The sequence below is a fragment of the Aethalodelphis obliquidens genome, unplaced genomic scaffold (assembly GCF_003676395.1).
Source record: "Aethalodelphis obliquidens isolate GAN/ISIS:26980383/991018 unplaced genomic scaffold, ASM367639v1 scaffold3, whole genome shotgun sequence".
NCBI classification, from domain to species: domain Eukaryota; kingdom Metazoa; phylum Chordata; class Mammalia; order Artiodactyla; family Delphinidae; genus Aethalodelphis; species Aethalodelphis obliquidens.
This window is the reverse complement of record NW_020837947.1, coordinates 50,529,307-50,555,453: the sequence shown is the minus strand read 5'-3', so window position 1 is coordinate 50,555,453 and position 26,147 is coordinate 50,529,307. Positions and strand designations below refer to the sequence as shown.

Sequence of the window (26,147 nt, the reverse complement as noted above, 5' to 3'; positions counted from 1 at the left end):
TTCCCATTCCCCATTGCTGCGTATCCAAACTATATTCATCCTTCAAGACTCAACTCAAATTATGTATCCTCCAAGAAGCAATCCTTAACCCTTGTTAAGATGATCAATGGGGAGATCATGGTTACAGTCACAAAGAAGCACAAACCATGACCTTCCTCCTCTGGCTAGTTGCAAACTCCTTGAGCACATGGACAGGATCCTATTCAGTTCTGACTAACTTCAGAGTAACAAACAGAGATGGCACTCAGATGCAAATTTCTTTCTATCTGACCAAATTAATGCTCTAAACCTTATTAAGGGCATAATACTACAAGCTGCTTTCCATACTATCTGTATGCCCAAAGACGAAGAGGGAGGCCTACCTGGAATACTCCCACTTTTACCTGGCTATCTAGGGAGAGGTAGTTAAGAACATAGGCTCTGGAGCAAAAACTACCTGAAGTCAAATCCCAACTTTATCACTTATTAACTTAGAGATCTTGGCAAGCTGCTTAGCCTTTTACAATTCAACTTCCAACTTTTAGGGTGGGTCTGAGAATTAAATAAGATTAGGTATGTAAAGCCCCTAAAAGGTGCCTCACAGATAGTAAACAACCAATTCCTGGTAGCTATTTGCTGTTATTAGTAACTCTAACCCAAGTCTCAGCTTTCAACTAGGACCTCACTTACAAGGAAATCTTCTCTATCTCATGCCAGTTAAGAGCCCTCCCTCTGTTCTTTCATGGCACACCCTCCCCGCCCCTTACAACCCTTATTAAATTCTATTATCATCACTTGTTTACTTGTTAGTTATTTGTTACTCAGGTATATCAGCGCCTAGTATAATACCTGACACATACATAGCACACAATAACTACTTATTTTATGAATAATGAAAATAATTTAAAACAGTAACTTTTGACTCAAACCCAAAGTTTGCTAATACCCTCAATATGCTAAAGAACACTTGAAAATATATTTTATTTCCACACAAACTTAGTAACTCCACATTTTGTTTTGTGAACTTCCCCAAAAGGCTACAAAGCTCAAAAAACAATGATAAAAGTAAAATTGAAAACCACTAAAGTAAAATTTTAAAGCAAACAAGGGTAGAAGAGAAAGGGAACAAAACACCTAAAACACACTACACCCTGTGTTAGATGCTCTTCATGTAGCATCTAGCTCTCTGAGCCAAAGAATAAAGGGAAGAGAGAAGAGGTTAATGACAGAATCCCCAGGCTGATGAAAACTACCACAACCAATAAAACCACGCTCTAATTTCCTGAGAGCCATACCAAAGGTAGAAACATAACAGATTACATCATACTGTGCCCAATTTTTTAAAAACATGTTTGGTTTCTCTTAAAAGACAAACATTTTCCCTACATACGGCTTCAGTAATTAAGTTGAGGTCTTGTGTTTTTTCTTTTAAGCAACTTCCAGAAATTAGAGTATTATACAATGACTACTTAATTTTGAAAGAATGCTTCAAGGTTAAGTAGCAAAAAGGTTTTGATGGTTCCTGACCTTATCTAAAATTTTACCAGTATTATTTAATTCTTCCTTATTTAAACATGCATTAATCTGTACTTCTATTTAAGTAAATCTCTTTACTAATTATTAAAGAGAACATCACAAGGTTGGGTTTTTTTCTTGAAAACTGAGGTTCAGATACCCACAATGTGTTGACCAAGGCCCAAAACAGAAGAGACTGGAAAGCCAAAAATATCTGCCTGCTGCCTCATAAAAGTTTAATTTAAAACGAGAAGCAAGGACTTCCCTGGTGGCGCAGTGGTTAAGAATCCACCTGCCAATGCACAGCACATGGGTTCGAGCCCTGGTCCGGGAAGATCCACATGCCACGGAGCAACTAAGCCCATGCGCCACAACCACTGAGCCTGTGCTCTAGAGCCCGCGACCCACAACTACTGTGCCCACGGGCCACAACTACTAAAGCCCGCGTGCCTAGAGCCCATGCTCCGCAACAAGAGAAGCCACTGAATGAGAAGCCCACGCACCGCAACGACAAGTAGCCCACACACCACAACGACAAGTAGCCCCTGCTTGCCGCAACTAGAGAAAAGCCCGCGTGAGCAATGATGACCTAATGCAGCCAAAATAAATAAATTAAAAAAACAAAACAAAAAATGAGAATAGCAAGGAATACATAGTGAACATGAAACTACTCTTGTAAACACTAATTTTGCCTTTTAGTTTCACACCATTGAAGAACTCTTAACACCAAAGCTAAGATTTCCCTCCCTCTACAAAAGAACTAATCCAGGCACATATGTTGAAAACTATCATCATCATTTAAACCAATTTTTTTTTTTTTTTTTTTTTTTGCGGTACACGGGCCTCTCACTGTTGTGGCCTCTTCCCGTTGCGGAGCACAGGCTCCAGACGCGCAGGCTCAGCGGCCATGGCTCACGGGCCCAGCCACTCCACGGTATGTGGGATCTTCCCGGACCGGGGCACGAACCCGTGTCCCCTGCATTGGCAGGCGGACTCTCAACCACTGCGCCACCAAGGAAGCCCTAAACCAATTTTTAAAAATAACTGGATCCACTTTTACTAATATCCTCTGCTAGGTCTTGCCCTCCTATCTACTGGATAGATATATGTAGGTAATTCACAGGATATAGTCCTCCAATAATGGCAGCTCTTTCACTTCCTCTCAGTTTCATCTGTTACCTGTAAATTGATGACTTAGGGTGAAGGTCCAAAGCCCAGGCTAACCAGCATACCCGACAGCCTCAAAAAATCAAAGACACCTACTCAAACATGCTAATGGCCTGTTTAAGCAGATGGCCCTGCAAAAATAAAGGGTAACTAGGTTCCTACTCCACCACCTCTTGCTGCAGGAACTTGGTCATGTTACCTCATCTTCTTAGTCTCAGTTTCCTCATCTGAGAAAAAGCAAAAATATCTACCTTAAAGTTAACATAAAACTAATGAGATAAAATATAAAATCCTAGCACAGCCCCTGGCACACAGTATGTGCTCAAAAACTTCAATCACCATGAAATGCAAACTTGACCCTGTCACCTCCATGCTTTTGATAACCTTTTAAAGATTCCTCCATAGTCTTTAAGACAAAATTCAAATCCTGACACAAGATATACAAGATCTTCCTTCAAGATTTGACTTCTCTTTCTCCCCTCCTCCCCCAAGTCAGAAGTACACTCTCTCTCTTTTGAACTTCTAAACCATTCTCTGTTCAGACTGTTCTCAAATTTACTAATCACATCTTACCCCTACTAAGGTTACAATTTCTTTACAAACACATGTTTTTATTCATCATTATACCCCTATTTTATATGATACCTAGCAAAGAGTAAGCACTAAGTATGTTTTTTACTGAAATCAATTACTTACTTTACTGTAGGAATAATATTTGGCTGAGGTTTTAATAACCGTAAACGATACCACATACATCTTCCATATACTTTTCTGATATTCTTTAATCGATTTTGCTCTGTCAAAAGAAAGAAAAATAAGGTGATAAGTTCAACGATTTCCACAGTGAAGGCAAAACCAGAGTTAAAACCATACTAACCTTCATTATCATGCTAATATTATATTGGAACAAAGTACTCTCTACTTAAACTTTTAAGAAAAATTCACAAGATAGGCTAAATTTTCTACCACTTAGAACAAATGATCTATCTGGAAAATTTTATTCAACTACCAGGCAATCATTTTTCATGTGAGACTTAACTTCTAACTGAAAAAATTAAAAACTGACTTGAACCCGAAATATTTAGTTATATAATCAGTAATTTCTGAGAATTTCTCTCCTCCTTTCCCTTCTGCTATAAAAGTAACAAAAAGTGCAAAATAGTTGGAATGTGCACTTTATTAAGGAAGCCAAGCAGAAATGATAGTCTTCAAATATGAAAATAATTATGTTAAATGAGAAAAGTCACCCAAACCCTTAAGAAGTTAAAATAGGTTTATATAAGAGTTATAACAAAAGGTATTATTTTAGTCCCCAGGGAAAAGTCTGCAATTCAATTAAAAAGGAATTAAACCAAAGCCAACATATCATATACTGTTTTACTAAGCTCACTACAATCACTTGGTTTGAATAACTCTCCCAAGTTTAAAAAAAAAATTAGGTAAGTTTTAAAATAAAAATCTACCTTTTCATGAAGATGGCATATAGAAAGCAAAGAAAGAAGCCCATGCCACTCCAAAGCCAAAGACAAAAACAAAAGCTTGGAAGGCCAAGAAGGCAGTGCTAAAAAGCATCCATATCCACACACACACAAAAAGAAGATTGCATGTTACCCATTTTCTGGGTGGCTCAAGACACCCCGAAGGCAGCCCGTTTATCCTTGGAAGAGCGACAAGCTTAACCACTATGTCATCATTAAGTTCCCCTTGAGCAGGGAGTTGGTCATGAAGAAGACAGAAGACAGCAATACACCTGGGTTCATTATGAATGTCAAAGCCAACAAGCACCAGATCAAACTGTCTATGAAGAAGCTCTACAACATTGACATGGCCAAGGTCAACACCCTGATCAGGGCTGATGGAGAGAAGAAGGTATGTTCGACTGGCTACTGACTATGATGCTTTGGATGTTGCCAACAAAACTGAGATCATCTCAACTGAGTCCAGCTGCTTAATACTAAATAAAAATTTTTTCACAATATTAAAAAACTACAAAACCAAAGTCCTTAAATGAGATCTCAGGTAAGTAAAAGAACTTTGCATATAATAGAACGTTCCAAAGCTGCCATATAAGAAGCCCACCAACCCTGTTATCACCATGCTTCCAGGAAAGAATCCACATGAGAGAGCTATGTGGCAGGAGGTATCAGAAACAGGTGTGGTGAAGAAGGATCCATGTAGGGGGAGGGGTGGTGGCAGAAAAGGAGACTGGTAATATGCAGGGAGAATTATCAAGTAAGTTAATATATTAAGGATAACTGCAGTCAGTTTTTCACTGTCAGAGAAGGGAGTTACATATGTGAAAAATTAGAAAACATGAAGTAACTCTGTGGTATTAGAGTGGAACTGAAGATATGAGTAAGAACTAGTTAATATCTTTTAATATAGAAATATAGATGTAGATCTATACACATACATACACATTCTCTAACTCTATTAAGTGAGCCTAGGAACAATGACATCTCAATAGCAGTGAGCACACCTAGCACCCAGATCTTGATTTCTAAATAGCATTCTCTGCTAATGGGAACCAGAGATCCAAGTATCTTCCCACCAAATATTACAAAAGGGAAAGAATGATTTTACAGTGGGGAAGTGTGATAGGCTGAATAATTGCCCCCTGTCAAGATGTCCACCACATCCTAAAACCCAGAACCAGTGAATATATTATCTTACATGGCAAAAGGGACTTCACAGATGTGACTAAATTAAAGATTTGAGATGGGAAGATTATCCTATATTATCTGGGTGATCCCAATATAATCACAGGGGTCCTTATAAGGAAGCAGGAGGGTCAAAGAGAAGATGATGTAACAATGCAAGCAGAGGTTGGAGTGATGTTCTTTGAAGATGGAAGGAGAGGTCACAAACCAAAGAATACAGGCTGTCTCCAGAAGCTGGAAAAGGCAAGGATTCTATTCTAAACCCTGCAGAAAGAACCTGCCCTGCCAACACAATCACTAGCCCAGTAAAACCACCCTTGGAAGTCTGGCCTCCAAAACTATGAATTTGTGTAATATTAAGCCACTAAGGTTGTGGTTTGTTACAGCAATGATAGGAAACTAATACAAAAAATCTGGTGGACAACATTTTCAGGTGATCGGTGAACATCACCAGCAATGAGACAAAATGCAATCATATACCATCTAATAGAATGCAATGAGAAGAACACAGAATCAGTTTTGTGAAATTCTTCTCTAAGATACATAATCTGAATCTAATAATGAGAAAATACCAGACAACCAAAATTCAGGTCCATTCTACAAAATAATTGGCCTATGATCTTTAAAGTCAAGGAAAAACTAAAGAACTGTTCCAGACTGAAGGAGACTAAAGAAACATGTCAACTAAATGTGATGATGTGTGATTCTGAAATGGATCATATGCCATAAAGGACATCATTGAGACAAGTGACAAAACTTGAATAGGTCTGAAAATGAAATGGTAGTAATGTAAATTTTCTGATTTTCACAGTTAAATTATGGACACTTTTGAAAACACCACGGGTGATTTTTTAATCTGGATTTCATTAAATTAAGTCTCCCATTTTAAGTATGAAACCAAGGAAACATGTTATAAGAACATGCTGAAGTCTCTATTAACCACATGGCTTGATCTATTCAAAGGAATAATATTCTCCCAACGTTTCTGTCCAAGAGAAAGTACACATGGTTTTCAGCCCCCAAAGTCTTGCACGACGTATACACGCACCTTGTATGCCTCACTCTTCCAATCCAAAATTTATATCTTAACCTTTTAGCAGAATATTTAAATAATCAGTAAGTACTATGGGGTATAGTTTACACAGTAACACAGTAATATCCAGCACCACTCAATATTCATAGTACACATTCCAAAATTCTATACTAATGACCTCAAGTCAAAGTAACTATCAAAAGTAAAGTCCTTTGGGCTTCCCTGGTGGCGCAGCGGTTGAGAGTCCGCCTGCCGATGCGGGGGACACGAGTTCGTGCCCCAGTCCAGGAAGATCCCACATGCCGCGGAGTGGCTGGGCCCGTGAGTCATGGCCGCTGAGCCTGCACTTCTGGAGCCTGTACTCCGCAACGGGAGAGGCCACAACAGTGAGAGGCCCGTGTACCACAAAAAAGAAAAAGTAAAGTCCCTCCACAAGGAGGGATGGATTGGGACTTTGGGAACAGCAGATACAAACTATTATATATAGAATAAACAACAAGGTCCTATTGTGTAGCACAGGGCACTATATTTAATATCCTGTAATAAACCATAATGGAAAAGAAAAAAAAAGTAAAGTACTTTGAGAGTTTTTTAAAGGCACTTAGAATAAAAAGAAATTCATTTATCAACTTCTAGTTTATAGAATTACTAGTTTCATGGCCAGCAAAAATTACCTAAGTAATGTCATTAACTTATAATATAGTTTTTAAAGAAATTATTCACATTTATAGAAAAGGGAAATTACAAGGTCATAAAACAATTCTGTGATTTAAAAAAAAATAACAACATATGATGATTGCTCTCAGCAATCATGAAGTTTGTATGTCCACGGGAGTAGTCCAGGCTTGGGGGCAGGTTATTATGGTTGTGCTTCACAAGCTATACAGTGCCTTTGCTAAAACAGTCATATCCACCTGTAATGCAGAATGATCTGTCAGTCTGTAATATAACTGAGTGAACCCCCCTTAGCACCATATTCCTAGAACCTAAAGAGCTGAAAGAATGCTAGCCAGATCCGGTCTTCAAACCTGTGTGCCTGCTTACTACAAAAGAATTTTTTAAAAATCATGTACCCTCGGGCTTCCCTGGTGGCACAGTGGTTGAGAGCCTGCCTGCCGATGCAGGGGACACGGGTTCGTGCCCCGGTCCAGGAAGATCCCACATGCCGCGGAGTGGTTAGGCCCGTGAGCCATTGCCGCTGAGCCTGCGCCGTCCGGAGCCTGTGCTCCGCAACGGGAGAGGCCACAACAGTGAGAGGCCCGCATACCGCAAAAAAAAAAAAAAAAAAAAAAAAATCATCTACCCTCTTGTAGAGTTCTAATTTGACATCTAAAATTTTCATCGTAAGTTTGAAGAGTTGCAAAAGATGTTGTTTCTGACATAAGTTGATATTTTAAAATAAAATAGTTTCATTGCTTTTAAATGTACCAATGAAATCTAAAAATCATAATGGCAATTTCATATCCACCATCATCCATTTACAGAAATTTATGAACAAGCTCTTCATTCTACTTCCCCCACATAATTTTATCCTAATGTAATATATTTTTACCCTGGTAAGTCATTTCTTATAATACTGACACATACTTCTTCAAGTTAATTTGTTTTATTCCCTGTGACTATTTTTCCCAAATTTTTATATTGAAAATTTTCAAGCCTTCAGAAAAGTTGAAAGAATATTACAATGAACAATACCCTTCACCTAAACCCACCAACTATTAACATTCTGCAACTCTTGGCTTTATCTCTAGTTCCTTCTTTCCCTCCCTCTCCCCTTTTTTTAGAATAAGTTGCAGACATCAAGACACTTCACTTCCAAATGCTTTGGCACGCATGACCAAAGAACATCAGTAATTTCACCACAGTGAAGTTTAACACATCCATAAGGTTTTTTATGTGCTAAAATTTCTGCTGCTACTTTTATCCGTATGTGTGTGTGTGTTATCAAGGCAACATAAATATTACAAATTGATAAACTATTAAAATAAGAGTAAAATATCCGTTACGCTTTCACTTATAAGCAACTTGTAAATATCCCATATGTTCAAAGAGTTGAAACTCTAAACACTGAAACTTAGTTTTAAAAATAAAAAGTACACTGTTGTCAATAATGGCACAATGTTAGGTAAAATCGCTTTATCTTTTACTTTAAGTATGTTTTTTCAAAACTTGGAAGTTGCAGATTATCTTCAGTTATTCAATTTATAGAAAAAACATGCTCCATAACCTAACTGACAAAGGCAGTCCTCACTGTTAAACCAATCAGGCAAACCAAACTTGGTCCAAAAAGTCTGACTTCATTTTTCAGTTCAAATAAATATATCAATATATTTTGAGGATTATAAAAATCACTGAGAAATAAATTTTAGAATATACCTTGCAAAATAGATTACTAAAATTAATAAAGCTAAATGATATAGAGATAACATAATTTACTTAAAAGAAAAAAATGTACCACACTTCTTTCTAAAATTCAGTGACTCCTAAAAACTATTCCTAAATCCCTTAAGGGGTCCAAGAAAATAGTACCAAGAATCAAAAGGTTATATTCAATACCCCAAAAAGTCTAGAAGACATTATATATCAGTTTTCTAGCTACCCAAAGTCTCTCTGCAGCTAGTTGAGAATATATTATTACCTCAATGTGATGACCCTGGCTCACTCGTTGTTGGGACAATTTCGTTCTTTTATTTAAAAAAACAGGAAAACACGTTTCACTGTAATAGTGCAGTTTGGTTCCTAGAATACTTCAAAATAGAAAAGGCATGAAAATGATCATTTGGAAATGAAAAACTGAGAATTCAGTGCTCCAGACCTCCAAAACTATCGCTTACCTAGTCACCCTAATCTCAAAACAGACTAAGAGAAACTAAAGCTTCTGTTATGCTCTTAACCTGAATCTGAATAGTTAGCCATAGTGTGTCATTCTCAAGGCCAGGTCAGAACTGTTTGGATTTGGGATAGATAAGACATTTAACGCTACTCACCATCACTACCACCCAGTGCACACAATCACAGATTACCTAAATTGGAAGGATTTCAGAAACCTGGGTTCAGTTGCCACCTACCCCCCTATGCATACCCTGGCAACAGAGAAGGAAACCCAGAAAGCAGCTGAAAATGTTTGGATCAGAGTAGAACCACCCCACCAGAACCAAAGTTCATAATCCTCAGGAATGCCTAAGGATTATATAAGTGCAACGTAAGTGCAAACCAATACAAACCAAGTGGTTCAAATAGATTCAGCTGGTGCTTGACTGGACAGCAGCATACAACTATACCATATGCTTACCCACCTCAATTTTATTTTCCCTTTAGAGTACTGAAACGAGTACTATAGAGCAGTTTTTCAGCTCAGCACTATGGATTTTGGACTAGGTAACAGTTGTGGGGAGCTGCCCTGTGTATTAGAGTATGTTTGGCAGCATTATGGTCTCTACCCACTAGATGCCAAGAGCACCTCCCCACTGGAGACAATATTAAACACACACACACCAAAACACATGGCTATAGCGGGGTCATGGAAAGCAGCTGAATGCTATGGCCTGAAGACAAGGGACACAGGGAGAAGAAAGGAAAGGTTGGGAGAATAAACAGAGGTGATAAGGCAACAATTCTCTTTTTCCATTCCCCTACAAGTATCCTTCAGGCAAAGAGAATCACTATATATTTGAGTACTTATGAACACCTTGAGGGAGGGGGAGGTTGGGGAGCTTGATTATTTTAAAAGAAGAAAAAAGCCAGACAACAAAAAAAAGCTGGAGGAAGAAAGCCCACAACAATCTCAATTAATAGTAGTTTAGCACACTTCAGAGGTCATCTGAAGGCAAAAATATTAAGATATTCCATAATTATCCCTGGGGGTATATCTCACAATTACAAGTGTTAAGCTGTCATTGTAAGCAACCTTTGTAAAGACCACTTAAAAAATTTAGCAAGTGGCTACATTATGGAGATTAAAAATATATACTTACAGGATGATCAAACACCTAATGTTATATAATACTGCACTTGTGGCTTGGAATAAAATTTCCAGTGATGGTATCATATTCAGAGCCCAAAAGTGCTATATCACAAACGTAGATGAAACATATACATTCTGAAAAACTGTTAGATGACTCCTAAAATAGCTCTGGTGATCACAAAGACACTGAGGTTGAATACATGAGGAGTTTGAAAATAATTGTTTCCTGAAATGTAAGGGGATAAAATTGTATTTTTAAGTACTATATTTTACAGTATATGATTTTTAAATATTTTAAGTAGATACGACTTCATCCTTTAAAGGGTATATATCCATGCTGGCCAAAAAACCTTTTTCACCTCATTAAGAAATAGGAGACCTTGTCAACTTCTCTGCTTAGAAACTTTCAATAGCTTCCAACTGCACCTAAAATAAAATCTAAGCTTCGTACCAGGCTTACAGACATTATCAGCATCCCAGCTCCCTCTCTGACTTTATCCCTGATTCTTCTCCTCACCTGCCACACTCTTGCCACTTTGTTCTTCTCTGTTCCTGGAATATGTCCAACTCTTTCTTCCCTTGAAGACTTTGAACACTGTTTCCCCAGCCTGAAACAGGCTTTTCCACTCAAATCAGATCTTTGAATGGCTGGCTCCCTTTTGTCACTCAGCTTGAAGAAACTTTCTCAGGAAAATTTTCTCTGAATATTCTACTTCTCTACACAGTATTTATCACTATCTGATTTTGTTTGTTTATTTGTTTAGATGTCAATCATCTCCCCCACACTAAGATGTAAGCTTCAAGAGAGCAGGGATCCTGTCTATATTGTTCACTCCCATATTCCATTGCCTAACATAATGCCTGGCAAATAGTAGGTGCTTAACAAATATTTGTTGAATGTTTTAATTACCTCATTTAGACCTCCCAACCACCCTGGGGGTACGTATGTATGGATGGATGATTATACTTCAAAACAAAATGAAAAAACCTGAGGCTCAGTGAGGTTAAGTAACTTGCCCAAAGTTACAGACGGTACCAAAGGAATTGCAAATAACCACTAAAGAATACAGATGAGACTTGTGCCCAGGTTTAAATTCATAGGCCTGTGCACATAATCACTTTAACTGTCTTTCCTAATCAAAGAATAGTTAGATTGCCTTGACAATTCTCAAAAGCAGCTAAAATATATTATGTCCCTATTCTCATTAACTTAACCAGACCAGACTATATCTCCGAAGCAGAAAATGTAATACGAAGAAATTCAAGTCAAAATATTTAAGAACAAGGAGTAGCTAAAAAAAACTGATTAGATGACACCTCTAAACTTCTGAAACAGAAGTTTACAGACCAGGGATTCCCTGGCGGTCCAGTGGTTAGGACTCGGCGCTTTCACTGCCATGGCCCGGGTTCAATCCCTGGTGGAGGAACTAAGACCCCGCAAGCCATGCGGCGTGGCCCAAAACAAACAAACAACAACAAAAAAAACAATAAAAATTTATTTTAAAAAAAAAGTACTACAGGGCTTTCCTGGTGGCGCAGTGGTTGAGAGTCCGCCTGCTGATGCAGGGGACACGGGTTCGTGCCCCGGTCTGGGAAGATCCCACATGTCGTGGAACGGCTAGGCCCGTGAGCCATGGCCGCTGAGCCTGCGCGTCCAGAGCCTGTGCTCCGCAACGGGAGAGGCCACAACAGTGAGAGGCCTGCGTACCGCAAAAAAAAAAAAAAAAAAAGTACTACAAATAAAACCGCCACAAGAACTTCAGTATTAAAGAGTGTGGGACAAGGCAATGTAGCACATAAATTTGAGGGGGAGGGGATGGTAAACCAGTTCTTTTTCGTTTGTTTTAGCTCAATTTGCTACAGAAGTGTCACGATCCAAAAGAAAAGCAAACCATCCCTCATATCTGTAGGACACAGGGGTTTTTGTGAGCCATTTGTCTCTAAGCCAGAAGATAATACTAAGGAAAGAAGGGGAGTCTCAACTGCAGGAACGATTCATTTCAAGCTACATTTCTTTTTTTTTTTTTTAACAGATTTTATTTATTTATTTAGGCTGCATCGGGTCTTAGTTGCAGCATGCAGGATCTTTTGCTTCGGCACATGGGCTTTTCTCTAGTTGTGGCGTGCAGGTTTTCTCTTCTCTAGTTGTGGCGCGGGCTCCACAGCTCGTGGGCTATCTAGTTTGTGGCACGCAGGCTCTCTAGTTGAGGTGCACGGGCTCAGTAGTTGTGGCGCGCAGGCTTAGTTGCCCCACAGCATGTGGGATCTTAGTTTCCCGACCAGGGATCTCAAACCCGCGTCCCCTGCATTGCAGGGGAGATTCTTTACCACTGGACCACCAAGGAAGTCCCTCAAATTACATTTCTTAAACTGAACTAGAGGTGCAAGATAGTGGAGAATTCTAAATGAACTATAGTGTGCTGCAAATGGGTCCCCGAGAAGGATGCTATGTCTCCTTAGCATACTCTCAAACATGACCCAAGACCCTATTAAAGGGTCCTCTCTACCCTGCCATCTCATCAGCCAACAGCACAGCTACTCTCTTAGCTACCTTACTCTTCATCCATTCCTCTACCATTACCACTCTATTTTTCTTTTCACCTTTATCTCAAGTGATAATCCATAGCCCAAGTCAAAGGTTAATTATTTCTAAGACAAAACAAGAGAAAAAGAAATAGAGAAACTCAAATACTGTTACAGTAAAGAAATACTAGCTTTAAAAAAAAAAATGGCAATTTAAAACACAAGGATGGGGTTTCCCTGGTGGGGCAGTGGTTAAGAACCCGCCTGCCAATGCAGGGGACACAGGCTTCAAGCCCTGGTCCGGGAAGATACCACGTGCCGCGGAGCAACTAAGCTCGTGCACCACAACCACTGAGCCTGCGCTCTAGAACCCACGAGCCACAACTACTGAAGCCTGTGCACCTACAGCCTGTGCTCTGCAACAAGAGAAGCCACTGCAATGAGAAGCCCGCATACTGCAACGAAGAGTGGCCCCCACTCACCGCAGCTAGAGAAAGCCCGCACGCAGCAACAAAGACGCGACACAGCCAAAAATAAAAATAAAATTAATTAATTTAAAAAAAAAACACACAAGGATATATGTCCCACTGGGACCTTAAACACTACATACCCCAAAGTAAAGACAATTCACTGAGCTGAAAGGGCCTGCAGACATAAGAGGTACAGAGAATGTCTTCCTCCTTCTATGGCTATGATTGGCTCATTCCATCATAGCCAATCTAGCCAAAGATTCTTTGAATAAGCTTTTAGACATTAATACAAATTCATACAGTAAACTGAACATATACATAAGAGCAGAAGGAAGAAAGTATTCACCATTCTGACACCCAGATAATAATCAATAATAACATTTTAATGTGTTTCCTTTGTAGTCCTCTTTCAGAGAACATCTGGGAAGGAGGAAGGAAGAAAGGAAAGTTGGCAAGGTTGAAGTTACATACTCAGGAAAGACTTCTCTACGAACAAGATAATTCCAGCAACTAATTTCTAGGGGCAATGTGCTTCCCTCAATCAGAGGGCTGTGGGGCTGCTTCAATCAAGGCCCTCAAGAACACTTCTGCAGTAATGATGACATCTACTACTTCTCCCCAGTGCAGCAGATGCCCAAGAGATAGTTTCTCAGACAGAAGAACAAGCAGGACATACAAATGCTAATTTAAGGGCAGCACTCTATAATGTACCAGCGTACAAACTGACAGACACAAACACATAAAGCTAAAGTTTGTGTTAAAATCACATTACCTGTAATTTTTAATTTCTAAATATCTCCCATGTTTAGAAACTCAATGTAAACATCATTTAATGACTACTAATAACCAAATGAATTGACACCATAATATACCTACCATCCTATAATTCGACATACAAATTGTTTCTGATTTTTTGGTATTATGGGCATTTAAATAGGATGTTCTGAGACTCAATTTCCAACGCAGGGGTGGGGAGGGTCCCCACACCTTCGACAAGTAATTCTTGGAATACCAGCTAGGTGTCCGAAAATTCAACTCAGTTCTGACACTATCTACCCAGAGTTAGCATCAGACTCCACAGGTTGAGGGCTCAGTCCCACAAGACGGTACATCCATGCCCCCCTACTTTAGATGCCAGTCGCAAGCCCAGGTTATAGACTGGGCGGTTCCAACCACCTCCTCCTTTGGTTTGATTAATTTGCTAAAGTGGCTCACAGAACTCAGAGAAACATTTCACTTACTATATCACCGGTTTACTATAAAAGGATACAACTGAGGAAAAGCCAAATGGAACAGATGCATAGAGCAAGGTTTGGGGAAAGGGTGAGGAGCTTCCATGCCCTCTCTAGGTGCACCTCTCTCCCAAAATCTCCATGTGTGCACCAACCCAGAAGCCTCTCTGAACCCTATCCTTTTGGGGTTTTATAGAGGCTTCATATAGGCACGGTTGATTAAATCACTGGCCATTGGCATTTGAGCTCAATCCCTAGCCCCTCTACCATCCCTGGAGATCAGGGGTAGGACTGAAAGTTCCAACCCCCTAATCACATGGTTGGTTCTCCTGGTGACCAGCAGGGTCCCTTTTCAGTGCTTCCAAAAGTCACCTCATTCACATAACAAAAGATACCTGTATCACTCTTAACACTTAGGAAATTCCAAGGATTTTGGAAGTTGTGAGCAGGAACTGTGGACAAAGGCCAAATATATACAAGAACCATACATCTGGTCATTCAGATGACCAAAACATATTTTTATAAGTCACAATATCACAGTATCTTTCTTTGGTCCTATGAGTATTTAGAACTATATCCTTAGAACAGTGTCCCAGAAGTAGAATTACTAAATTTAAAATTTTTAACATTTTTATAGCTTTCTTCTAAAAAAGGAAGTAGGACTATACATTCTTTTCAGCAGTTGGCATGAATGGCACCACCATTCTTCAGCAGCCAGTATTAAATCCAATTTTTACTAATCTGTACTCAAACTCTTGAAGGCAGACATTGTTGTCATATACATAATCAGCCCTGCCCTTTCCAGTTGCCAAGAATATAGCAAGCACTACATAAATATTTGTATAGAATGTAGAGAACACCTTTATTAAATAAATATTGGTGGGTACCTACTATGTGCCTGGATGTTTCTGGACACTGATACAGCAGAAAACAAAACAAAAACCCCTGCTCTCACACACCATACTTTCTAGCAGAGGAGAAAGCAATAAACAAATTAAGTAAACTATATAGTATATTAGAAGATGATAAGTGTTATGAAGAGAAATAAAACAGAAAAAGGGAAGAGCTTCTTTGAAGGTAGAAAAAAACTTAACAATTTTAAATAAGGTGCTCAAAGAAGGCAACACTGAGAAGATGGTGTTTGAGCAAGGACATAACGGAGATGGGGGAGGTCGTAATGTGGCTACTAGAGAAAAAGCATTCCAGGCATAGGGAGCAGCAACTATAAAGGTTCAAAAGAAGTGTGCCTCGTGTGCCCTAAGAACAGCAGAGCAGCTAGCATGACTGGAATGGAAGAAACAAGAGAGAAAGTATAAGAAATGAAGTCAAAAAGCTCATGAAGGACTTCACAGGCCACTCTAATGACTTTAGCTTCTACTGTGATTGAGATGGGAGAGGCTTAAATGGTTCTGAGCAGAAGAGTGACATGGGCCAGCTTCAGTTCTAAAAGGATCACTCTGCTACTATTTTGAGAAAAGACTGCAAGGAGTAAGGGTAGAAACAATGAGACTAGTTGGAAGGCTAATGATAATCCAGGCAATAAAACAGGGTGGTGGTGGTGGTGGAGCAATAAGAAATGGTCAGACTAGATATAATAATTTGAAGGTAGAGCCAACAGGACACACTAAAAGTCTGGAAGTGACATATGAGACAAAGAGATGAACCAAGAATAACTCTAAGGCTTCTTGCCAGAACAGTTGAAGAAACAGATGTGATTAACTGAGATGGAGAAGACTATAAGTCAAGAAGGTTGGGGAGAGGGGAGACAGAAATCACATCAGTATTTTGCATATTAAGATGTCTATTAGATATGCAAATGGAAATGTGGACTCGGAACTTACATATACAGAAGTCTGGAGTTCAAGGAAAGAGTTCTAGACTGGAAATATAAGTTTTTATGAGTCACACAGCTGATATTTAAAGCCATGAGACCAGATGAGATCACCATAGGAATAAGTGTGGATGGAAAAGAAGTCAAGGACTCAGCCTTGAGGTATTCTAAAATTAAGAGGTCCTCACTAGTAAACTATGCTCAATAAATTATCCCACAAAAATAGAGACTACCCACATGTCTAGAGCCAACTGATTTTTGAAAAGGCTATTGTTCATTCAATGAAAAATGAACAGTCTCTTCAACAAATACTGCTTGAAAAACTGGATTTCCACCCCTAGGAATATACCCCAAAGAACTGAAAATAAGAACTCAGACATTTGAATGCCAATGTTCACTGCAGCATTATTCACAAAAGACAAAGAACAGAAACAACCCATGTGTTCATCAACAGATGAGTGAATAAAAATGTGGTATATCTGTACAACGGAATATTATTCAGCCATAAAAAGAATGAAGTTCTGATACATGCTACAACACGGATGAATCTAGAAAACATTATGCTAAATGAAATAAGCTAAACACAAAAGGACAAATATTGTATGATTCCACTTATATGAAATATCTAGAATAGGCAAATTTACAGAGACAAAAAGTAGCTTAGAGTTTACCAGGGGCTGAAGGAAAGAGAGAATGAGAAGTTATTGCTCAACAGGTACACAGTTTTATTTGGGATGACGAAAAATTTTGGAAAGATGATGGCTGCACAACATTGTGAATGTAATTAATGCTAATGAACTGTACATTTTAAATGGTTAAAACTACAAATTTTATGTTTTATATACATACTACCACAATAAAAATTTTAAAAGAAAAGTAATATATCAAGTAATATCTCAAGTATGTCCCTTACCTTCCTATTGCTACCACCATTGTTTGGGCCCATATTATTTCTTGTCTGCTTCTCAATCTCTATACTGTCTCATCCTATGAGATGTTATTACATTAACTTGCATATAGCACAGTTGCAAAAGTGTTCTAAAATGTTGAAAATGACACACTGTCAACCAAATCACATATACACTCTTCAGCTGAACATATAAGGTTTTCTATATGACTTAATCAAGTCTTCTGGCCTTTTCTCACACTTTTTCACTCTGGGAACTCTGCTGCAACTGGTTTGATCTGTACTTTAAACATGTCTCATGCTTTCCAGGCTCTACACTTTTGCTCATGTGACTTCTTCTTTGCACCTCTTCCCTCCATTGCACCCATTAAATCCTTCTCATCCTTTAACAGTCCAGTCAAAATCAACTTACTCTGAAGAGCCTTTTCTCACCTCTAGATACCCACTACCACCCCCAACTAGATGCAAATACTTTATCCAACTAACTTCCATAGCACTTGCTTTCACTTCTCTTACACTTTCTTTGTTGTGCTTTGGATATAATAATTTGTGTATTTGTCTAATCCTAATTCTCCCACCCCATCCAGATTATAAACTCTATCAAAAGACTATATTTACACTGCATTCATCTTTGTACCATCTGCTGCTCCTAGTACAGGCAAACAGTGAATGCTCAATCAATAACTACTAGATTTAACTAAAGAGGCAAAAATCTAAAGTGAAAAACATCTGGAATCTACACAAGAAAATTCCTTCATCCATACTGACAAATATAATTCCAAAATGTAAGGAACACCTTATGTTACCAAACCCAAGTTTGGGTTTGCTCACCTGCCACAGCAAAGCCAATTTACTGACGCTGGGTTGTGGTGAAGGAGAGTACAGCATTTACTGCAGGTGCCAAGCAAGGAGTAGGGTAGTTTATGCTCAAAAGACCCAAACTCCCCAACTGTTTTCAGGCAAGGGTTTTTAAAGGCAGCATCTGGGGGTGAGGGCTGCAAGTCACCACAGGGTTGGGGGCGGGGAACAGGTCTTAGTTCCTGAAGAACAACTCCAAGAGATCCTTCAGATAGTTCTGTATATCCCTTGAGGAGGAACTAGGACTCTGTTTTATCCCTGAACTATTGTCATTACTTTTCTTGTTTAACTGCTTTTCCTTTGTTTCTGCATTCCCTCACTTCCCTACTTAGTAGCTACCTATGCCTACTCTTTGGAACTCAAGGAAGGCCTAGGAGACTAAAGTCTTTTTCTGCAAACAAGAAATGGGGGACATGGAGGGGCTTTTGTACCTGGCAGGGTCCTGCTTGGTTTCAATCCCCCTTTCCTTTGATACTCCTCAATCTTGAGGGGAACAGATATGGGACAAGAAAGGGAATAATGTTTTGAATAGATAGGTTAATCATAAACTCGGCAGAGGAACTCGGGGTTTAGGGGGACTTGGTTTCGCTTATTAAGAGAATGAACAATAATGCCTTTCAACAATGTGACGGTGAGATGGTGTAACAACATTTGTCATGAACAGAGTCTGGTAATGGGACGTTTTTTTAAAAGGAAGTCTGAGTACAATATGGATATATTTGTTATGACCTGTAAAGTATAATTAAGGGAATGAACATCTGAAAATTTTATTTTATATGAAAGTAAGCCTATCTTTGTCTTTCAGGTTCTCCGAGATCAAGCAAGAATGCAAGATGGCCTTTAAAAACAATTTTATAAATGCATTTACTAATCCAATGTCTGTCACCGCATTTATAAAACCTAAATGTTGTACTATAATTCATACTGCCAAGTTTCCTCTATGACGTGGGACTTAAATGTGTATATGCTCACGTCTGATACCTTTTCTGTCCAGACAGAACCCAGAGGGAATGACTACTTTAAAATGACTCAAACTTCTCAGATCTCTAATACCCCTTCAAAATCTAAAATCTTAGGAAGACTATATGTTCTAAGTGGAATATGAACATTCATAAAATATACTCCTTTGAACACAAAACTGATAACTAGCTAGTTTTTTCTGTTAAAAAATCCACTCAACAAGAGATTGAGATAACTCTACTGTAATTAGAAATTATCTAGATAAATCAATAGATAAAGCCAACATTTCATTTTAAATAAAAATGTTCATCCCCATCCTTTTCCCTGCACTCAACCCTAAAACTGATAAAAGTTAATATGTTATTATTGGACCAATCACCAAACAGCTTTTAAGAGGAAGAGAAACAAAACAGAAATGAATGAAAAATTCAAAATCTGCACTCCAGGGCTTTCCTGGTGGCACAGTGGTAGAGAGTCCACCTGCCGATGCAGGGGACACGGGTTCGTGCCCCGGTCCGGGAAGATCCCACATGCCGCAGAGCAGCTAGGCCCGTGAGCCATGGCCACTGAGCCTGCGTGTCCGGAACCTGTGCTCCGCAACGGGAGAGGCCACACAACAGTGAGAGGCCCGTGTACCGCAAAAAAATACCAAAAAACAAAATCTGCACTCCACTCTCTCATTCCCTCCACGGTACTTATATTCCACAAACAGCCCATGCTATCTTAGAATTCTCTTTCTAACCTGCTCATTCCCCTATATGCTGACATCTCAAAGGACTAATAAGCCTCTGAAATGGATTCCTTCTCCATCTAGTTTTTCCCCACCCAGACACCACCACCTCCTACCAAACCATTCTCCACTCAAAGCTCCACAAAAGCAAAACTGACCATGTAAATTATCCTACTTAAAAACCTCCATTATTTACCCAATAACTTATAGGATGAAGTATAAAATGGTTGATTTGCTCCTAAGTGCCAATCACATTAAATCTTTACCACTTACTGAACATCTCCACGCTTTTGCATATGCTTTCCCCTACAACTGGAATGCACTTCTCCCATTTACCTTTTAAGACCTATCTCAAATCAACTCCTCTACATTAAACACCCAAATCCCCAAACAGAATTATTCTCTCCTTCCTCTGTGCTCCCACAGCACTTTCCACTTATCATTTTAATACTTATTATAATGTGTTATAGTAATTACAGGAGAGAGTATAAGGTAGTGGCTAACAAGAGAAGCTTTGGCATAAGATGGATTTGGGTCCAACACTCAATCTTCCACCTAGTAGCAATATAGCTTTAGACAAGCTGGTTACCTCCTCTAGGGCTCAATTTTCTCATTAATAAAATTGGGATAACACTTGAGTCTAGTTTAAAGTGCTATAGTGAGTGCATTCAGCACTACCCATCCTTGAGGCTAGTCAACATTCAATGAACAGCAGCAATGCTGAGGTGAGGATCACAATTATCTGTCTAAGACTGGAGGAGGATGTGGGGTCTCCCCCCCAACAAGAAAAGGGACTATGTCTAAAGTCATCCCAAGGGGATGCACACACCAAAATGTTTAATCACTTCTGGGTGATTTGGGTGATGGAATTACAAGCAATTTTTGTTCTGTTCCTTTGATCTTTTCTGCACTGAGTATATGCAACTTACTAAGAAAAAAGCTATAAGCCCTTAAATACCTGATCCATTGGCCTTCCCTCGTGGCGCAGTGGTTGAGAATCCGCCTGCCAATGCAGGGGACACAGGTTCAATCCCTGGTCTGGGAAGATCCCACGTAGCTCTAGAGCCCGCGAGCCACAACTACTGAGCCTGCGTGCTGCAACTACTGAAGTCCATGTGCCTAGAGCCTGTGCTCCATAACAACAGAGGCCACCACAGTGAGAAGCCCACGCACCGCAACGAAGAGTAGCCCCGGCTCGCCACAACTAGAGAAAGCCCACGTGCAGCAACGAAGACCCAATGCTGCCCCAAATAAAAAAATAAATATAAAAAAAAAAGCTTTAAAAAAAAAAATCTGATCCATCACCTAGAAGCAGCATCTAGCACAAAGTATTATGCTCTATAAATACTTGCAAAATGAAGAAAATTCTACAGCATATTTAGTTTTACAAGCAAGCATGTTTATATGCATTTATTTCTTTGCTTCTCATAATCACTTCTTGGGTAGGTAGGGCAGGTTATTATTATCACCCCTAGAAAATGAGGATGAGAGTTCAGAAACAACTAAACAGGGACTAGACTGGAACTTAAAACCAAAACTTCTAACTTCAAATACAGCGTTTTTTACTTTACTACTAAACACTAAAAGTGAACTCCTATTCACATTCCCAAGTCAGAGAGCTAAATCACTTGTACACTATTTGAGAGGGAGCAAGCAAAGAAGAATAAAGGAATGTAACTTTTTTTTAAAAAGTTTCATTAATCCTTTCAAACAATGGGGGAAAAAATCTGAGTACATAAGTGTACCAAATCAAACTGTTCCACAAAGTCTAAGTAACCAGCAAAAACAGCAGGAGCTAAGAACCCCAATATGTGTCAGACACTGTTCTAAACATTTTACATATATCTATTTTATTAATTTAATTCTATAAAACAGATAACTACTGTCTCTAGTTCACAAATGAGTAAACTAAAACACAGAAATTAAATCACTTGCCTAAGATAACACAGTAATTGGCAGATCCAGGTTTCAAAACTTGGCAGTTTTGAAAAAGTAAGATCAAGGAGTCAAAAAAAAAAACCTCCAAAATCTGGGGAAAGCAGTGATATATTTTATCTCAATTCAAAGGATCTATAATCCTTAACTTATGGAAAGAATAAAAGCCCTCTCTGGATTATTTGAATTTCTAATAATTAGAAACAGTTATTTTCTCTTGTCAAATATCATTATAAACCTATTAAAGTTGCTTTAACAAAAATATTCTACTTTCAACTACAAGAATTTTACAGCCCTATTCTACAGTAAGTACTTCTTAGCTTTGTAAAATAAAAAAGCTAAGACATTAGAGGTTTTTTTGTTTTCAGGAAAGTGCACATATCAAAAGAAATACACCACCTCCCAAAATGACAACTCCAACAAAAGACCACTACCTACCTTAGCAACACTACTCAAACCTAGTTACAATTTACAATTACATACGGACTTTTAAAAAACCAATACATAGCACCCACTCCAGACCAACTAAATCACAATATCTGGTGATGGGTCTAAGTGTTTTTAAAAGGTCCCCCAAGTGATTCTAATGAGTAGTCAGGTTTAAGAACCACTATTCTAAGGAAATCCAAACCCTCCATATTATTACTTCACACAGAGCTTTTGCCCATAAAGGTCTGAAAAAGTATTCAGTCATCTTATTCAGCCAATTTGCAAACAACCAAGAGAGTAAGATAAATAGGACCCTTCAACTACCAAAAGGGGTATTAATTATAAGCACACTTAGCCCAACGGATTAGACAAAAATCAAGGCAAAAGGATTCCAATGATAATGTTTTGGATAACAGAGTAACTTCAATTAACACGTCAAATATGCCAATGACAAAGCTATTTCTATTTGTCAAACCCTACATTTTCCAATCTGAAATGACGCCATACTTTCTGATGGACTCAAGAGCCCAACAATTCCAAAAGAGCAACATTGAAACAACTGTCACCTTGAAACTGAAAGCCCCCAAATGTGTCATCTTTTAAAAAAGCTAAACAAAGATTAAACTCAACTTTAATGTTGTACAATTGCTGGGTAAATCTTTTTATGCTTTCATATAGAAGATACCCCTGAAAAGTCAATATTGCCATAAGAACTCTGAAATTCAAAATTACACGCCTAGATGTTTGCAGGAACATAATTTGGTGACTCGGACTGATAGAAGGCTACTTATAACCTTTATTCATAGTCATATTTTGCTGTTGGGATATTAATTTGATTATTGGTGCTGTTTTAGACCCTTAAAGGCTTGTTAGGGTAGGCACTATCTTTCTAAAATTTGAAAAACTCTGTAGCATACCTGTCCTCAAGCGTTTTGAATAAAGCATGTGGATCTGTAGTAGTAATTTTGAATAACACAACAGGATATTTTAATATTTGATTTTTGAAGCTTACTTAGTTTTCCTGTGAAACTGTAAGTAGCTAAAAGCACTGAATCAGTCTTAAAGCATAACAAGTTCCGATTTGATTCCATGTTTCACTGGTAACAGTGTCCCCTAAGTACAGTATACCACCTGGACAACCCAGACTCCCACCACACCCAACTTGAGAGAATCTGTTTATTCAAGTTAGCATAGCTCTTGTGAAACAGAAAGCCTTCCCTAAATGTTCTTACTCAAAAGCTACTTGTTACTGTTAACGCTACCACAAACAACCTACTAAGGCCTTGCAGTTCTATCGGTTTTAAGAATATCACCTGCCATATATCCTAGTAGAGTGCAACAAACGGAATCCAAAACCCAAACATAAAATGCCTTGCAAAGAATCTAAATAATTCTGTGTTCTAATCCGATGTTGTTTAATGTGAAAAGATTCAGAACTAAAAGCAAACGTACCAGCTACCTCACAACTGGACTACCTAGAAGACTTAATCCTTCCTTCATACTTGCACTTTTTCCGCCATAAACAGGAAACTCCAAAGAAACGGAAATAGAGAGAAAAGCCTAATTTTTCCTAAGGGGAATAACGGCATTGCTTCCAACCCCCCCCCCCCCAAGTGTGAGTGAACAAATGAAAAAGCAACGGGGGAAAGGCACGGGGGGAGGGGCGGTTGGCGAGCTCAGATGGAGTCCTATACCTGCCACCCAGCTCACACGGTGCCCGAAACATCTGTAACGACCGCTGCAACAGGGAAACTGGGCTGTGGGGGTAAGAAGACCGTGGCCTGGGGGCTCAGAGTGGAGCCTGCACGCTCGGCTTCCTCCTTGGCCAACTCTTCTCTCACCTCCCAATTCCCATCCACCCTATCCCACCCTGCTCCCTCCGTAAAGAAAAATACCCAATAAAACTGGAGGCAGAGAAGACAAAGAGGCAAAACGAGGCTGTAAGGAGCGTCCAGAACAATGGGGGACAGGGTGCAAAGCGAAACTCCCGAGGAGGACAATGAAGGGGGTGGAGAGGAACCCGGAGAGGCACAGAGGGAAACACCGCCGAGTTCGGGCCCCGCCAGCGGCGGACGCCTGGACTTGAGGCCCGGCCGCGCGGGCGGTATCACCCCGGGCGCGGCGGGCTGGGCCGGAGCGGGTGGGAACGGCGCGGCCCGGTGGGGCCGGCGGAGCCTGCGCGTGTCCACGGGCTGCTGCCGGCAGGACTCACCGGCATTCTGATCTCGGGGCCAGAGGTAGTATGTGGCCGGGATCACGATGAGCCCCACGAAGGAGGTGAGGAAGTAGAAGAAGGTGTTCCCGCTGTCATCGTACTGGAACTGCTGCCCCGCCATGGCACCCCCTCCTCCGCCTCCCTCGTCTCACCACCGCCGCCACGACCCCGCTCTGCTTTCGAGCTCCCAGCGCCCCGGCCGCGTGTGGCGTAGCTCCTACGCCGCCGCCGCCTCTCCTCCCCGCCCCCACGCTACTCTCACGGACCCGCCGCCGCCACCGCCGCTGCGGTCCCAGCTCTCGCGAGAAGAGATAGCTCCCTCCCCGCGCGGTTTTTCCCTCCTCTGCCCCCCGCCTCTCCCCAACCAGCTCGCAGAGAGAGACGTGGCGCGCGCAGCCGAAGGATTCTGCGAGCTCCCGCCCTTAGCCCTGCCCGCTTAGCCTCAGCTCCGCCCCTCAAGCTCTGGTAGACCCTCCCTGAAGGCCCCGCCCCTACCCCTAAAGTCCCTCCCCCTCCCTCCTCAGTTTCCTTTCCCAGGGTCCAGCTCCGGGTCCTGAGGGTCGGTTTACAGGGTCCCAGCCGAGGCTTACCGGCCGAGCAGTGGGCGCGGGCGGTTCACCTGACTGCGACCGGGTTCGCACCCATTCGAAGCAGCGGTGAGGCTTCCTTGCCTCCCCTGTCTCCCATCCCTACCCACCCTGTCCTGCACTCTCACTTTTCAATTTCCCTGGTTGATAAGAATGTTTCCTTAAATTCCGGATCCGCTCCTCCAGTTTGGAAACACTGGTCGGTCAGAATAGGGCGCGGGAGCAGGGCGGTGGGGAGGGATGGTGAGGGGTTTGGCTGTAGGGGTTTTCTGGCAAAGCAACGTTTGCTATTAAGAGACTGCAATCTACATTGCGCCCATTTTGCAGATGGAGATTCCCCAAGCCGGTAGAGATGGTCACCTACCTATCCCAGAGCTAATAATATTTATAGCATTTTCTTCGACACAGGCAGTAGGCAAAGACTTTTATTGCTTTAAATCATTCAATGGTCTGCGAACCCCTTGGAATGAATCAAAGCATGCCCGCTCTCCAGATGGGGAAATGGAGGCTCAGAGAGATTGCCTAAAGTGAAGCACAATAAAGAAACGTCTGGGGATTTAAACCCAGATCACGCTGACGCCACAAAGCCAGTGCCCTGACCACCGCCTCGTCGCCGACCTTCGCATTTCCCTGAGAGCGGCCGGCCCTCGCGTGCGGAGTGTGGAGAGGAATCCGCGCTGCGAGGAGAGACGGCTGGGGGAGCAGTCGCTCTCCGCGGCCTCTGCCCTCGCCAGCTGTGAGATCCCAGAGGCTGGTGTCAGCTAAGCTGGGAGCTGAGGGGGCTGGTGCCCTGATCCGTGAATGACCCCCACGGTCCCGCGGCAGCCCTGGCTGGAGCCTATCCCAGCATCTCCACCTCCCCTCAGGGGACCAAAAGGAAAGGCCCACCCGAGTCACCTCACAGAGTCGTTGTGAAGATTAGAGGGAGTTATAGTGAAAACTGGAAAACCAATGCAATAAGCAAATATTACACTGTATTTTTAAAAACTCATTTTAAGGCTCTGTAGTCTATTTACTAGGTTCCTTTCAATATGCCTTCCAGTATTGGAAGAGAAATCTGGTCACATGTCATCTTTTATTTCATGTCCTCAAAAATATTATTTATCATAATCAGTGACGACTTCCTTCATAATAGATTATATTCACATGTAT

The 26,147-nt window shown here is 40.5% G+C and overlaps 1 protein-coding gene across 3 annotated transcripts in view; it reads right to left on the bottom strand.

Moving 5' to 3' along the window:
• SEC63 (SEC63 protein translocation regulator) overlaps nucleotides 1-24,691 on the bottom strand; it is a 70,356-nt gene extending 45,665 nt beyond the window's left edge. Inside the window, exons 1-2 of one of the 3 annotated variants that reach the window (XM_027089290.1) lie at nucleotides 24,406-24,691; nucleotides 3,358-3,457 (exon numbers count right to left, since the gene is read on the bottom strand). In XM_027089290.1, coding sequence (XP_026945091.1) covers nucleotides 3,358-3,457; nucleotides 24,406-24,529 — 224 coding nt within the window. In that variant the 5' untranslated portion in view covers nucleotides 24,530-24,691. The remainder of the gene's footprint in view (nucleotides 1-3,357; nucleotides 3,458-24,405) is intronic. The other 2 variants (XM_027089299.1, XM_027089283.1) reach the window with 2 other exon arrangements.
• Nucleotides 24,692-26,147: the final 1,456 nt, after the last annotated feature.